The sequence below is a fragment of the Apodemus sylvaticus genome, chromosome 11, assembly GCF_947179515.1.
Source record: "Apodemus sylvaticus chromosome 11, mApoSyl1.1, whole genome shotgun sequence".
NCBI lineage: Eukaryota > Metazoa > Chordata > Mammalia > Rodentia > Muridae > Apodemus > Apodemus sylvaticus.
Genome location: NC_067482.1, coordinates 28,519,156 through 28,535,009, shown reverse-complemented (window position 1 = coordinate 28,535,009; position 15,854 = coordinate 28,519,156). Strand labels below are relative to the sequence as shown.

General features: G+C 35.5%; 1 protein-coding gene across 1 annotated transcript in view; it reads left to right on the top strand.

Moving 5' to 3' along the window:
* Nucleotides 1-15,367, top strand: part of Adgrl3 (adhesion G protein-coupled receptor L3) — a 465,758-nt gene extending 450,391 nt beyond the window's left edge. Inside the window, exon 22 of the mRNA XM_052199002.1 lies at nt 13,712-15,367. Within this exon, the coding sequence (XP_052054962.1) occupies nt 13,712-14,511 (800 nt within the window). The 3' untranslated portion in view covers nt 14,512-15,367. The remainder of the gene's footprint in view (nt 1-13,711) is intronic.
* Nucleotides 15,368-15,854: the final 487 nt, after the last annotated feature.

The following is a 15,854-nucleotide window of genomic DNA, read 5'->3' as shown; positions in this document are numbered from 1 at the left end:
TGAATATTGACCACACTGTCTAATAGGCGACAGTTATTTCTTCATTATAAAGAAAAAGTAATGGGGAGAAAACCAAATATTTAAAATAAATAATGGCTTTGAATCGTTTCTCTGAGGTTTAAAAAGGCTCTTTGTAAAAAAAAAAAAATCTACCTACTTTCATTTTACTAGGCTATTTTGTATAGCTTAATCAAAAATAATCAAATATTATTGAAAAGCATATGAGAGAATATTACTAAACTAGAAGGATTAGAATAAAATTCGTTTGGAATCTCTTGTGTTGAAGGGGATCCTAAAAATGCTTAAAAAAACCCACTGTTTTAATTATTTGCATGTGGGTCTTCCAATGTCTTATATGACCTTGAATCAAAAAACTATATGTTCAAACAAGATAGAATTACAAAGAACAGAATGGAGGATGAGTTAAGGAAAATAATTATCATGGTAAACCTGATTAAGATAAAAAGATATGCATCATCTTCTCTTTAAACAATAAGACATTGAACATGAGGCTTTTTGTTCTGTAGTTCTAAGGAAAGGTTGTATTCTCTTATTTTATTGAATCATTAAGACTTCAAATCACAATTTTTGACATCTAAATTTGGTGTTCCAATGAGAAATGTGAGCACATTAAAATACACTGTGGGGCATAGTACCGAGTACCAATCAAGTTATTTTTAGAGCTTATCAGTATACTTTTGTTAGCTTGCTGTCAAGAAGAAATGCTGTTTGAAATATTTCTCCAAATGATAAAACAGACATTCAAGTGTGATCCAGACTTTCATGCTGTCTCAGATCTGTCTCCTGCTTTGCAGTTTGAAAGCATACTGTTCTGAACTAACCCACGTTACACTGTCATCCTGACGTCCTGATATCAGAATGTGCACTCTGTTGCCACAGGAAAGAGGTAGTGTGTTCTGTGGGGAAACTCCTAGTTGAAACAATAAGGCTCACTATTTCACTGTTTGTGGTTCACTAATTCAAAAGCCTTTGCTATCAGTCTTAAATTTTAGATATTCATAAAGGGGAAAAATGAAGTATCCGCCTTGTAAATGACTGTCCTTTCCAGGCTTTAAATCCTGATTATCTCAAAATCCATAAGAGCAGCTTCTCTGGGTTGTTTAGTATAGCGTGTGAATATCCTATTTGATGTCCATCTTTCTTACATCAGAAATAAAAGGCTGAGGGAATTGGCTCTTTCTGAATAACTGTGCATATGTTGAAATCCAGTCTTAAATTCTTTTTAGATTTTACTAGACATCTAAATCTCATTTCCATAGCAAGTATATACATACGAGAAGGTAATAACCACATTCAGACCAGGAAATAGTCATTTCTACATAGCTACTTCATTTTTAGCCTAATTTAGCTTTTTTATTTCCCCTTTGAATTCTGGGAGATGCGTTGGTTTGTTTGTCTACAGACATTATTGTTACTACCAAACAGTAGCATTTGCAAAACATTTTATCACCACAAATAATTCTAAAATTGTTTATTTCTGCCTGAACAATGTCAATAGTAAATGTAGCCAGTATTGTTTTCAAAGCAAAGAAGAAAATACCTTCATCATTCGGATCATGGCCACACTTTAAAAATTATTTCAAATTGGTAGGAGGTTAAGGGCTCTTGCTGATCTTGCAGACGTGTGGTTTGTGGCTCCCACAGGGTGACTCACAACTATCCAGAGAGTCTGATGGCTTCTTCTGGCTTCTGCAGGAACCAAGTATGCAAAGTGATAGGCATATTTACATGCAAACACTCTTACCCATAAAATAAAGATGAATCACTCCTTAAAAACTACTCAAGTTTGATTTCATGACTCATAGACAGCCCTAGTCTCAGGTGAGTTTTTCATTAATTAAGCAGAGGATAATTTTTTTTCTTTTGTTGGTTGTTACACACTTGGGGTAGAGCATTTATGACAGCCTCTGCATTAAGTTTCCCTGCAGTTTAAACACTTTTCCACAGAGCTAGCTACCTTTGGTCTCCACACACTTATTTGTGTCTCAAACTAACTAACCAGTAAGCTTAAACTTTTTAGCTAAAAAACAGTGACAGATGGTCTGTAAACACTGAACTTCTTGGACGTCTTCAGCAATTTCACAGCTGCTAGAAGGGAAGTTTACAAATCAGAAGTCAGTTCCAGGAAAGAGGAAGCGACAAGGTAGACAGATTCCTGGAGAACAGTTTCAGAATTCAAAGTGACCTCCATCAATTGGGGAAACAGCCAGAAGCAAACAGAACAGACTGTGTCAGACTAGTGCAGTGCAGGACAGCCAGGGAGAAAAGATACAAGTCCCTTTGAACACAAGAGATCGGAGATGACAGGTTCTGTGCAGGTTTTCAACTGAAAGATTTAAGCGTTGGGAACAAGCTGAATTTAATTTTCATGTTTGCTTCTCTCTGCATAGTCGGTGCCACCATTCAAAAGTATAATTGTCTACACCCATGTGAGTGCAAGCTGTAGGAATAAGGAACTCCTACTTCCTAAGGATTGCTCCCTTTAAGGGATGCTGACTGACAGCTAGGACCTGCTAAGGTTGCTCTAAAAAACAGCTATGTGGTATAAACACAGCTTTGAAAAGGTGATTTCTAACATCAGATGAATCCTGAAAAGAGCAATGATTTGATTAATGTTTTCTCCTTTCTTCTGTGCCAACACATTCCTGGAGTAATCTCTGTCTTTATGCTGTTTGTGAAATAGCAGGTCATCTTGTACTATTACCCTCTCTTGTTCTTACCGCCAAAGCCCTCACTTGAAGTAATACTCAACACATGTATAACTAACGTTGGTCTCAAATGGTACATGAGCTATATAAAAGGCTGAGGACAGTAAAAATGAAAACTGAATTTTAGATAGTCATTCTTTTCATTTTATCAGAAAAAGTCTTCTTATTCCCAAAATAAAGAATTATATACATTTCTATTCCAGAATACCAAATTATTTTTAAATGTCTTCATGATTATAGCATGAAGATTAGATGAACATCCCATGATGACTGTTGGTCATTCCTTGTGACTTAGGCTCAGTAACTAACTGGTTCTGACATGCTTCAGAATCTGAGGAAGTATTCGTCTGGAAAGTTAGGTGTCCGAGACTGAATTTGGTTTTATGTACTGAATACTTATCTTAATACCTACAAGCATTTCACCAAATGTGTTCAGCATTTCCCAGTCGATGAAAATCAACTTTAGAACTCGGCTTGTTTTTCTATATCCATAGTTGCACTGTCTAAAGTGCTTTGAAATTATACTCCAGCATTCTAAAACATAAAATCAAATAAAACTCTTGAGAACTGACATGGAATATTATTCCAAGAAAGACACAACCAAAGGGATTATCTGTAAACACTTTAATAGCATCACAAGAATTCACTCCCAATGTTTGTCATTTTCCCTTTATATTCTGGGATTTCTTATAAGATAAACAATAATAAAAAATTTAAAATATTGAGCCATCACCTTCTTGTTTATACAGAATTCTTTCAAACTTCTGTGTGTGTGTGTATGTGTGTGTGTGTGTGTGTGCACGTGCGCGCGTGCATGTGTGTCTGTGAAAGCAGGCCAGAGCAAATGGTTATCACATCTCTCTTCCTTTATGATTTTCCATCTTTTTAGGGTAGGTAGAGGTGGGTGTATTCAGAAAAATCGTGATCATTTTATAGCTGTTTTTAATTTGAAAATTTTGCTAGCAAAATATAATTACATCACTTTCCCCCTTTCTTTTCTCCCCTATCCTCTCTCTTTTACACCTTGCCTTACTATCTCTCAAATTCTTGGCTTCTATTTCTTTGTTATTCCATATACATATGTATTTATATATATCACTTAAACGTATCTCCACAACCTACTGAGTCTATTTGTATGTAAAAGATTTCAGGGCTGGTTTTGAGAGTGCGTTTTTCAATGATCCAGGCGCTTACTAATTTAGCAATGAAAACCAGAAAGCTTCAGAGAAACATCCCCTTCCACTTCCTCGGCACTGAAGTGGTTGGTGTGTGGTCAACCACCACACGTGGCTCCAACCTGGGTGGTTGGTTTCAGGGTTAGCGCTTTAGCAACCAAACCATCTCTTGTTCACAGTTTTAATCTTCTGTCATACAAAGCAAATAATTAAAACATGTGAGAACTCCCCCCCACACCTTTAGTTTGTTTTCCAATTAACTCCTGTTAGATAGAGTGTGGTAATTAAGGAACATATAGAGAGATTCAGAATTAAAACCTTACCCTTTTTCGTATTTGAAGGAATGTAAATATTTTTGAGAATTTCTCTTTTTAAGGTTCCAACATTAGTAATGTTAAGTTATATTTTTCATTGTCTATTTACATAGAGTAATCACACAGGGAAATTATTTGATTCAGAACACCAACTTTATGTAGTAGACATAATTTACATATAATTTGTTATTAAAAATGTTTTATGGAGTAAATCCTGTGTCTAACAATCATAAATATGTAAAAATCCAAAGAACCCCATAAATGTTTAAGTTTTAGGATCTTCTAGTCTTGTCAGAAAGGCACTGAAATAAATTGTTTTTAACTTTAAAGAATTAATGGCTCATATGTATAATTCTTTGTTGAAACTATGTCTTGACAGACTTATTAAGGGGATAAGAGCAGGCCTCACACTGCACGGCAAGGGAGGGTCTGAATGAAGATACAGGGTACCGTCAGCCAGCAAATGCTGAATACTTAGTAGTCAAGAAGTTTGTTGACTTCTTTGCACATTCCACACAGGATATACAGAAGACAAACAATGACTTATTGATGGAAAGATCTTATATTTTCATCTTTAGTGTGCTGACAAGATACATGCTGCTTTAAATTAATTCCTTGATTTTTCACTTTTGTGGTTAAAGGAGCTGTCAAGTAACTAGCATCTTACCAGGCAAAGATTTATGATTTTAAAAACATGAACACTGTTGTTGCCTAATTTTCCCTTATTGCTGTTAGAATATTACTATGAGTGGAAAAGAGTTTTGTGTTGCTAACCCAGGCTTATATTTATATTATTAGTAATTATAGACCTGTGTGTAATTATATAAAACAAGGTGGAGTTATCACATATGCCAGTGTCTTCTGAAACTGAGTGTCGCATCCAGGATATTGATCTGTAACGCTCTATTCATCATCTTTATTTCAGCTCCTTTATGAGTGCTATGTTGATTTGTTGAGTGCAGTTTCGTATTCAGGAAGATTATGCTTCCACTTTCACAGTCAGTATGCAGAATGGTTTCATATTTCTCTTATTGCAAGATAGGCCCTTGTGACCACGCCCATGTACCATTTTGATTGTTAGCAACCACTCATCTGGCTTCCTTTTTCATGATTTCCTAATATATAAATACTATATACTATATAATAAATAATAAATGGAATAACACAGTATATGAATTTGTGATTTGACCCTTCTCTCCTGCTATAGTTCATAGAGATTTGGCTAGTTTTTACTGTAAATGATGGTTGGTTCTTTTGATTGCTTAGCCATCTTCCATAGTAAGATATATGACAGTATCTGTCTGTCTGTCTTATCCACCAGTTGAAAGAAATGCAGACTCTTTCTTGTTTGGGGATATTAAGAAATACAGCTGCTGTGAGTTTTCATTTTCAAATTGTAGCATGAACATGGATTTCAGTGACTGCAGAATCAGTGTACAAGAATGCAGTTGCTGGATGACATAGAGAGGGTATAGTTTAATGAGAAACCACCAAACTGTTTCCTAGAGAAGCTGTCATTTTCTATCTCCATCCCCACCGCCACTGACAAGTGATCCATCTGTGTTCTTCTCCTACGCTCACTGTTGCAACTCTTTTTATTTTGTATCTGATTATGATTTTAAGCCATTCTATATGAGTAATTACAGGGTTTTTTTATGTTATGAGCTTTCGTAATACTTGGGCATCTTTTCTATGAAAACTGTTTCCAACCTGTTTCCAAGTAGATTTTGTTTTGCTTTAATACTGACTTTTAACCGTTGTCTTCTGGAAGTCTTTTCTATGGTTTAGATCAATACTGAATGACAAATTCTCATAAGCTCAGAACAAATACATTCTCCCAGTCTACAGCTTCTATGTTCACACACATATATAAATTCCATATACCTGTGTATGCCACCTGTCTCTTGATAGGGTGTGTGCTTGTAATTTTCACTCACATTACCCCCTTCATCTGACATAAGTTATAATCTAACATACCATTTTCATATATGGCCTAAGTGTTTTCAATATAATTATTCATGTTATCTTTTCCATGTTCTCCACTGGTGTTGTAAGCAGCAGGTTTTCATCGTTAGGCTAATATGCTAGACACTACGAATATCTGTTTCAAAAACTAGTTGGAAAATGGAAAATATATGTATGTATGTTTGTATTGCTTAATACCATAAAGTTGCTACTTTGTTTAAAATTAACAACTATATAATATTCGCCATATCTGTCAGGCCACCAGATTAGTATGCGTACTATGGTGTATGAATGAATAATTGTACTTTATTTTATTTCAATTAAATATTTTTCATAGAATTTTAAGAAATATCAAATGTTTCCATTGTGTTCACAGTTGCTCTCCAAATGAATGTGCAGCTATACTTGTAGCATTTTATTCTTTTTTTTTAACTTCCATGAAAAAAAAGAAAACTATTCAATGGTTTCTGTGAATGAGGGAATGCCTTTGTTTAGTTTTGGCTTTTCTTTCTGCATTTTTACCTTTTCTTTTTTTCCTGGCTTTAGCTTTGTATTTTGATTTCATTTATTTTCATTAATTTTTGGTTTCAATTCTTAGCAAGCATGGGAAAGAGATTGATTCTTGCATACCCCTTGGGAAAGAGAGCACCCTAAATGTGGCTTAATCCATACTGTAAATTCTTTCTTTCCCATTGACTCAAATACGTGCATCATTGAAATGTGTGTACCAGTGGCACCTTCTTTTAGTCTATGTAGCTGCTGCCTGGAATCAGGACTATGTCAACTGTTGTCATTCTAAATGTTTCCTTTCTTTTTTTCAAGCACATTTGCCTGATTGACCTTTTTGTTTTGTTTTTTTTTCCTCTGTCTTTCTACGGGGCTGCTCCAGGAGCCATGGCTAATCATCTTATAAGCAATGCACTGCTTCGTCCGCATGGTACTAACAATCCCTATAATACACTGCTCGGGGAACCGGCGGTCTGTAACAACCCTCCTATCAGCATGTACAACGCACAAGGTGTGCTGGAGTTTATCTTAAATTTTTTCAAGTGAGAGTCCCACTTTATGTAGCTTCGATGGGCACAATCTATTTGCTTTCCTCCTGCCTTTTCTTTGTTTTGGAAGCAGACACACAGAGTTCTTTTACTTCTTACTCGTCATGTTGCTTTGATTTTCCATTTTCCTTAGGTTTCCTTAGTGAGTAGACCCCTTCTGATAAGCAAATGCCTGATCCATCAGTCTGTTTGTTTTCCCTGTCCTGTTATGAAATGTATCGTGTGGTGTGTCAGTCCCTCCTCGTTATTCTATATTTATTTCTATATTAAATACCTGTACACTTATTGTGAGACATGAGAATATTTGTCCAAGGTAAGTAAGATAAAGGAAGACTTGATTCAGTAGTCTTAACGTTATACAATTGAGGAAATAAATCTTCCTTTGCCGTATCATGAAGTTCACTCTGGGCACCAGACATTAGTATTGATGAAAGCATTAGACTAACTCCAGGGGAAAGTGCATTGACCTAAAGCACAGAAGGGAAAGCAGGCTGGGAGGCAGCAGCCACCCACTTCTCTCTTAACTCCCACAAAGCCTAGTGGAGTTGGTCCAGGCAAGCCACAAAAACATTTTTATACTGTGCCTTCCTGTGAGGATGGTCACATTGTCTTGCGTGAAATATATGTAAATTTTTCTCTCAAAAAACTATAAGCATGTATCTCTTTAAAAATCTTATAGTGTAAGCTTGCTTTCTTTTTTTTAAGAGCATAGATATTTGATATAGGCACAAAAGCATCTTTGAGTATCCAATTTCTGTGCATGTAGAAAGACCACAAAAATTATTCAAGTATAAGTTGCACAAAATAGAAATCCTACCTAAGGGAGCCACTTATTGAAAACAATGTTTCTTTACTTTCCTTAAACTGAATGTGATAGATTAGCAATTTATTTCTGTTATAATTGGAATATTGGGTAGTTTGTTCATGTTTCATTTAGTTTCAGGTGAATGTGGTGTGACTGCATAAATCTATGCCCTGTTCTTAAAGGTGGCCACTCACTGCAGTGTGCCAGCAGCATGTCACACCGTCTGAGCTTGCCAGGGTGGCTCCTTCCCGGATGAAAATAATTATCTGAAAGCTATTTTGAAAGTACCAAAGTTAGCTATTAAATGGTGACATTAAGATATTTGCAAATAAATAATTGGGACTTCTAATTTTTCCAAGTTTCTTAACAACAACATGCCTAAGAATCACAGACTTTGAGCATCTTTGCTCAAAGACTTTGAGGGGAGGAGCAGAGAACATAAAATCCTCATTTGCTGATGTCTGTTAGGATCAATTATTCCTCCACCAGTGTCCTCCACACCTCAGGATCCCATTTATTTATGGCTGAAGTGCTCAGTTTGTTTTTCATATGTGTGTAGAGCACCTTGAGTATGCTGCTTAGGTTAGCCTCTGGAGCAAAGAGGCTGGTGCTGTGCTATCCTTTGGTGATCTTTTTAATATTAAAGGCAGCCAATGGATTTTCCCCTTTCCTTATGTTTCCCTAATCAAACAGAACTATCAAGTGAGACCATGTCTTGACCTATTTCATAGTCTCCCTCTCTACACAGTCTCTTGTTTGTCAGGGTCCCTATTCTGTCGTGGTGCCTATAACTGTTCCCTACACAGTACGCCAGATGTGGTTTGGCAGAACAGTCTGGTAGAAAAAAAACATTGCCCTTTGTTCTTTATTATTTTTCATAGGCCAACTAACAAGTAAATATGTCATTATAAACAATTTAAAACATGCTGAGATATTAGCTCATTTTAAATGATGTTAAGTGATTATTTGTACCATATTTGCTAATTAAGTGTTCTCAATATTATTATGTTTACAGATGATGTTAGCAATTGTTTTAAACACTAAATTTAGATTGCATTTGTTTTGCTTTTCATATATAATTTATAATTACTTGTGGAAAAAAAACTAGTAATTCTTAATTGAAATGTTTTTCCTAATTCAATATTTACCTTTATGTCATTATCCAAAAATCAAGGAGATTTTAAAATATGGAACACATGTAAAAAATGATTATATAAGTGAGTTCTAGTTATGAAGCCTTGTTAGTAATCTCAAACTCAAGTTTAAAGCCATCCTGGGTTATGTTCCTAGACAAGATACATGATATAAAACCAAAATATTTACAATGTGAAATTTAAAATAATACCATATACACACAGTGTTATGTAATTCATTACTAGACATTGTTATACAAAATTATCAATAAATATGCAGACTTCATCCAGATGAATTTGTCTTTTATTTCACCAAATTTCATAAATGCTAATGATTATTCTTTAAAAAAGGAACTTAAGAAAATTTTGTTCTTTTCAAAGTCAAAGTTGAAATTGTGTAGCTCTTTATGTTATAGTTCTTTTTAAGACGTAAAGGAACTATACTAATGTTTGGAGCAAGTTTTGAAAAACTAGCAAAAAAGTAAATCTTGGTGATTGTCATATTGCAACTAATCTTATGCTTTCAGATGAGTGCACTTATATTCTTATTGGCAAGGTGAAATTTCTCATGAGATATAGGTGGTTTGGTATGTACGAGTGTGGTTCATATTGAATTGCCACTTGATTTTGTTTTGCGCATCCTCTAATTCAATTGTGCCAATGCTTTTCAGGCATTGAAACATTCAGTTTGAAAGTCTTCATTCTTGCTTGCAAAGGCCTTTTCTTAAAATTTGTAAAAATGTATTTATAGTGTTACTGAAGTGTATGGAGTTGGAAATAAAAATGAACAAAATACATTTGTTATACTAAATTGAAAGACTATGTATAGAAATATCTAAAATATCATATATATTATTTCTGGACCATTATCGTCTTGTCAGTATGAGACACTTTATAAAGATAAGTCTCATTGAAATATGTGTCAAAACAACACTGTATGAAGAGAAAGATGATTTTACCAAAATAAACACGCTTTTATTTTAAAGCTTTAAAGAACTTTAAAGAACAACACAAACTCATAGGGCAGGATGCAGTGAAGAGTGCTTTATATTTGCTAGGAGTATGAAGTTGCACAGAATATAAATTAATATTACCTTGTGGCTTCCACAACCATGTGGCAGATCAGCACAGGAAAAGTCTAGCTTTCTGATTCTTCCTCCTCTGCATTAACAGTGTGGCATCAGTTCAGGCCCAGACTCCTTTGATCTTAGTTCCCTTGCTGAATGAGCCAAAATGAAACGGGAAGCATTTGAACCAGTTGGTAAACAGCTCACTGTTTATTTTGAATTCTCCTTCTAAAGCAAATTCAAAGTTTTAGCTGGGATTTACTTTATATATTTTTTAAATGTGATGCATCTCTTTTCTAAAAGGACAGTCAATACTTAAAATATAAAACTACCTCTTCAGCCAGAGAATACGACCAAAGTGTGCACATATGAAAACATCTGCTCATAAATTTGTGCCATTAGCAAACACTGACAAAAATATTCATACTAAAAAAAAAAAAAGACTGATTGAATTACAAGCCAGAGTCTTCTGAAGTGGTATGGCCCAGTAGTTTCCTTGGTTATTATTCTTGGATATTTTAACCTTCCTATAAACAAAAAAACAAGGCAAAGTATTCTCTCTGATTACAGATAGATTTTTCTTGGAAAGAAATGAAGGCTTGTCTTTTAAATCATCTACTCCTAAAATACTTTGTAATGTATGATGATACTGCAATCTAAAGGAATCCTTCTCTTTTGAGTGGAATTATTGAGAGGCAGAAGAATAGATGGATTTAATATTTCCCCTAGAGTTAAACACGTTAATAATTTGAGCTTCCAAAAGCTCAGGCCTGATCTTCTCATTTTTTTAAACAACACAGATTCTCTATCATTTAGCTATGCTTTTTAATACAAGTTTAAATTTTACGAAATAAAATTTTTAAGTAATCTTTCTAAAATTGTTTTATTTATTCACATTCCTGTCATTTATTTAATAGAAGACAAAGATACCTTTATTTTTATATTATATAAACAATGCAACATGTGTAAAACAGAGATTGTGATTTGACCCCATTGAAAACAAACAAAAACAAATAATCAAACAGCATCTGTCTAGGCTCAATGGAGTCAAATAACCCTGGTGCAGGGAACGAGAAGAAACACAAGGCACGAACGAACACAGTTATGTCAACTTCAATGCCAGTTTTCTTTCTGTATTTTATTTTTAATTTCACTACTGATTTCTAAGAGTGGATGTCCTTCCTTATAAGCTGGTACTTTCTACCATCACATCCATATCCTATCAAAATACAGTAGTAGAGATAGTCACAGCTCACCCTCTTTTTTATTCTGCTTTGTGTGACAATTTGAAGTGTAATATGAGTGGATAAGTAACCTGTGTGAGCTGTAGCAACACTTATTAAAGCCTTGTGATATTTGTTGTGTGTTAAGCGGGAGGGCCCTTGTTTTCTGACTAACATTTTAGTGTTTGAATTGTGATAAACCATGTAACACAAACTCGTGAAGTGGGGGCCGGTGGAAATGGTTTCCGTGACTCCTTTTTCTGCATATCATCAATTTGCTTTTGACTCATGTTTCTCCTACTGTCGCTGTAAGCTTACTTGTTGTTTTTCTTTCCTTTTCTTCATGCTGTCGTTTAGAGCCCTACAGAGAGACAAGTATGGGAGTAAAGCTAAACATTGCATATCAAATGTAATTTTTTTCAGTTCACTTTTATTGCATCACATATAGATGATGTAGTTATTAAAAACAGTTCATCTCACAATTTCAAAATTTAAAAGAAAAACGAACCTATCAATCAACTTCTATAAATATCTGCTAATAGAGATTAGACGCTCTTGTTGTCTGATTCTTTTATTCTGTCACATAACCTACATAATTGTTGAGTCTCATGTATTGTTTGTGTGAGTTAAATTGTTTTTAAATTAAGTGTTTATTTTCCTTTGCAAAGTAACCCATAAACTTTTCATTTTAATTAGTGCATTCCATCATTAAACTTGTGTCCCATTGCAACATGCCCACTTTATTTTCTACCGCTGTTTTAAGCCCAATGCCAAATGCATTGACAACAAAATTAAAGAAAAAAAAGTTTCAATGCATCAGCAACACAATCATTGTCATTTAACATTATCATGCCAGCCGCTGTAACAGCAGTCACCTGTCATATTCAGCCCTTTTAAAGCATTTACTTTTTTCTCTTAACATTGTGAATTTGTGTACCAGATATTTTATGACATGAAAATAAATCGCTTCAACCTATGTCTGTGGTGGCGGCTTATTATGATTTTATGAAATGTTCTTTTTTGAAAACTGTTTTGTGTGAATGCCAAATATGCAGAAATCCATATAAAATTGGCGTAAACATGTGACATGCCCTTTCAACTGTCATTGAGCTGGCTTTTCAGAAACATTATTTCATCACAGATATAGAATGAGCGCGATATTTTCACAAATTAGAAGTGTATCGAGAGGTTTAAGAAAATCCTTCAAGGAACTTTTTGGACATGCCCTTCCTTATTTACCAGCACTGGTTAAATGTATAGGCGATTTTTTTTCTTTTGTGGATGTGCTTAAAGTAATTTATGAACCTATTAGAGATTCTTGAACTGCTTTTTCAAGAGACTGCAAAATCCTTGAAGTTCATGGTTAAACTTATTTTCCTGCAGCTGTTTCTTACCAGAATAAAATGTGTATCTTCTTCAAAAGTAAATTTTAATATGTCCCAAGTCATCAGTCATTCTAAGAGGATAACTTTAATAATAATATTATGCTTTTAGGAATCAAACCCTGTGTTTTTACACATTCTTCTGTAGTATTCCCCAGTGACCCTAAACAATAACTGTTGGGTTATTATATAGTAATAACTAATGTGATTATAGAAGAAAAATGCAAAAAGAATCCAAGCACTTTTGAAAGCATGTATAAATTATTTTACAGTGCCATTTATTTGATTGGGCATTATTTTATAATTTGCAAATTTAACATAATCCATTTATAGTTTTGTATGCAAAATTATTTTAATCTTCCCAAATTATACTTATATATCAAGGTACTAAATGTTTCTCTTAATTTTGAGCTGCATATTCAAAGTGACACACGTGAATTATGTAGTTGTTTCAGAGATATGAAAAGTTAGAGATGATGGTTTAACTGACTTTAATATGTATAAATTGAAAGCAGTGAATGAGTATATCAAATCTTATTTTAATTTGCCATTTACAACTAAATACACTTTCTTAGATTCTGTTTGTGTGAAACTGGAAATTAATAACTTTTTTAAATTTTACTTTGAACATTTCTTTTTCTCTTATAACACTTCTATTTTTTGAATTATATACATACATGCTGACACGTATAGATTTAATAGTGCTTTTTGTTTCCATTTTATACTTAAAATACTAGCAATTTATACATATTTTAGAGTCTTAAGTGTTTCTACTTTTGTGTTTGTGTGTGTGTGTGTGTGTGTGTGTGATGTTCGATGGCTCATTGGATATAAATGTCATAGTGTCTTGTAATCTTTTTCAGAGGGGCTTCTGAACAATGCCAGGGATACAAGTGTCATGGATACTCTACCACTGAATGGTAACCATGGCAACAGTTACAGCATTGCTGGCGGCGAATACCTGAGCAACTGTGTGCAAATTATAGACCGTGGCTATAACCACAACGAGACCGCCCTAGAGAAAAAGATCCTAAAGGAACTCACTTCCAACTATATCCCTTCATACCTGAACAACCACGAGCGCTCCAGCGAACAGAACCGGAATATGATGAACAAACTGGTGAACAACTTAGGCAGTGGGAGTGAAGATGACGCCATAGTCCTGGATGACGCAGCGTCCTTTAACCACGAGGAGAGTCTGGGCCTGGAACTCATTCACGAGGAATCGGATGCTCCCTTGCTGCCCCCGAGGGTTTACTCCACGGAGAACCACCAGCCACACCATTACAGCAGGAGGCGGCTCCCCCAGGACCACAGCGAGAGCTTCTTCCCTCTGCTAACCGACGAGCACACAGAAGACCTGCAGTCACCGCACAGGGACTCTCTGTACACCAGCATGCCGGCCCTGGCCGGCGTGCCCGCTGCAGACAGTGTGACCACCAGCACCCAGACCGAAGCCGCAGCGGCCAAGGGTGGTGACGCCGAAGATGTTTACTACAAAAGCATGCCAAACCTGGGCTCCAGAAACCACGTGCACCCGCTGCACGCCTACTACCAGCTGGGGCGCGGCAGCAGCGACGGATTCATAGTTCCTCCCAATAAAGACGGGGCCTCTCCGGAGGGGACTTCCAAAGGACCCGCGCACTTGGTCACTAGTCTATAGAAGATGACTCGGAGATGGCAACCAACAGGACTGCTAACACCTGGCGGACCATTCTGAGTCGATGTGTAAGCAGTGGTCATCGTGTGTACTCCGACGTCTGATGCTGTTCTCAAAAGAGAGACTCTGACTTTTTCTTTTCTTTTTTTTTAACTTGAATTTTTAGGTCAGCCCAGGGGAGAAAGCTAACTGCTGAGCTCCTCCTGCGCCCCATTCTCTCCTGTCCTTTCCCCTCAGATGGAGACTTCATTATGTTAATGAACGAGATAAGAAGAAAATGGCGCTCATTGTGGCCTTGTTGAGTTATGTTTAACATCTCTGATGCTGTTACTAGAATTACAAGGACCTGATTTTTTTTTAAAGGCCAGAACTATTGTTTGAAATTGGTAACAATGCTGCATCTAGATTGGACTGCTGCCCAGCGGTGGAAGCAGAGCAGAGCCGTTTCACATAGCGATTCATGGTCACTCGTAACCTGAGTTCACAGCGAGAATAGCTGTGAAAAACACAAGCAAAACAACAAAATTAATAATCTGACGGAGGGGAATTCTAGAATTATATGCTAAATGCATATTTTATGAGTTGCTGTATTAACTGATGATAAAACTAATGGCAGAAAACAAAATTGAACAATTTCTATGTAATGTACAGATACTAGCATTGCGCATACAGTCTGCTTTCTGTTCCTCCTGAATTTGAGTCCTGTTAATGTAGTGGCAAAGAAGAAATTTCCTTTTTCTTTTGTGCTAGTCTTGCAAGTTTGTCTACAAGTAAAAGAGCAAAGTTTCCTTCCTTTCTTGTTTCTTTTCTTTTTATTTTTTTGTCCCCTTTTCCCCCACCTTTTTTTTTTCCTTTAAAGTTTCACCTGGCAAAAAAATAAATAAATAAATAAATGAAGCTATCACTTTATAAGAATCATTTTCTAGTAATGCAAACAAATTATTTTTTAACAAAAAAATAAAATAAAATAAATAAAATTAGACTTCCTTCCCTCGCTATATATCTTTATCCAGCCCGAGTACTTCCAACGTCATTTTGCAAATTAGAGCAGGACAAATTTTATGTTTCCGGGGCACATCTGTTGTAATGCAAAGCATATTTGGCAAGCAGTTCATCACCAAGGCAGTAGCTATGATTCTAGAAGCTAATTGGTGTCTATAGAGCCAGAGGGGCTTCTGCATGTGAAATGCTGTATTCCATAGGCGTTAAAAGTGCTGAATGCGCAGTCTGACCCCCACGTGGGCACCTGCACTACCAATTGTTAGAGGAAATTCACTCCCTCATAGTGAGAGTTGAAAGGTCAAATTATTTTGAAGTAATTTTTTTTTTAAGTTTTCTGTTAACAG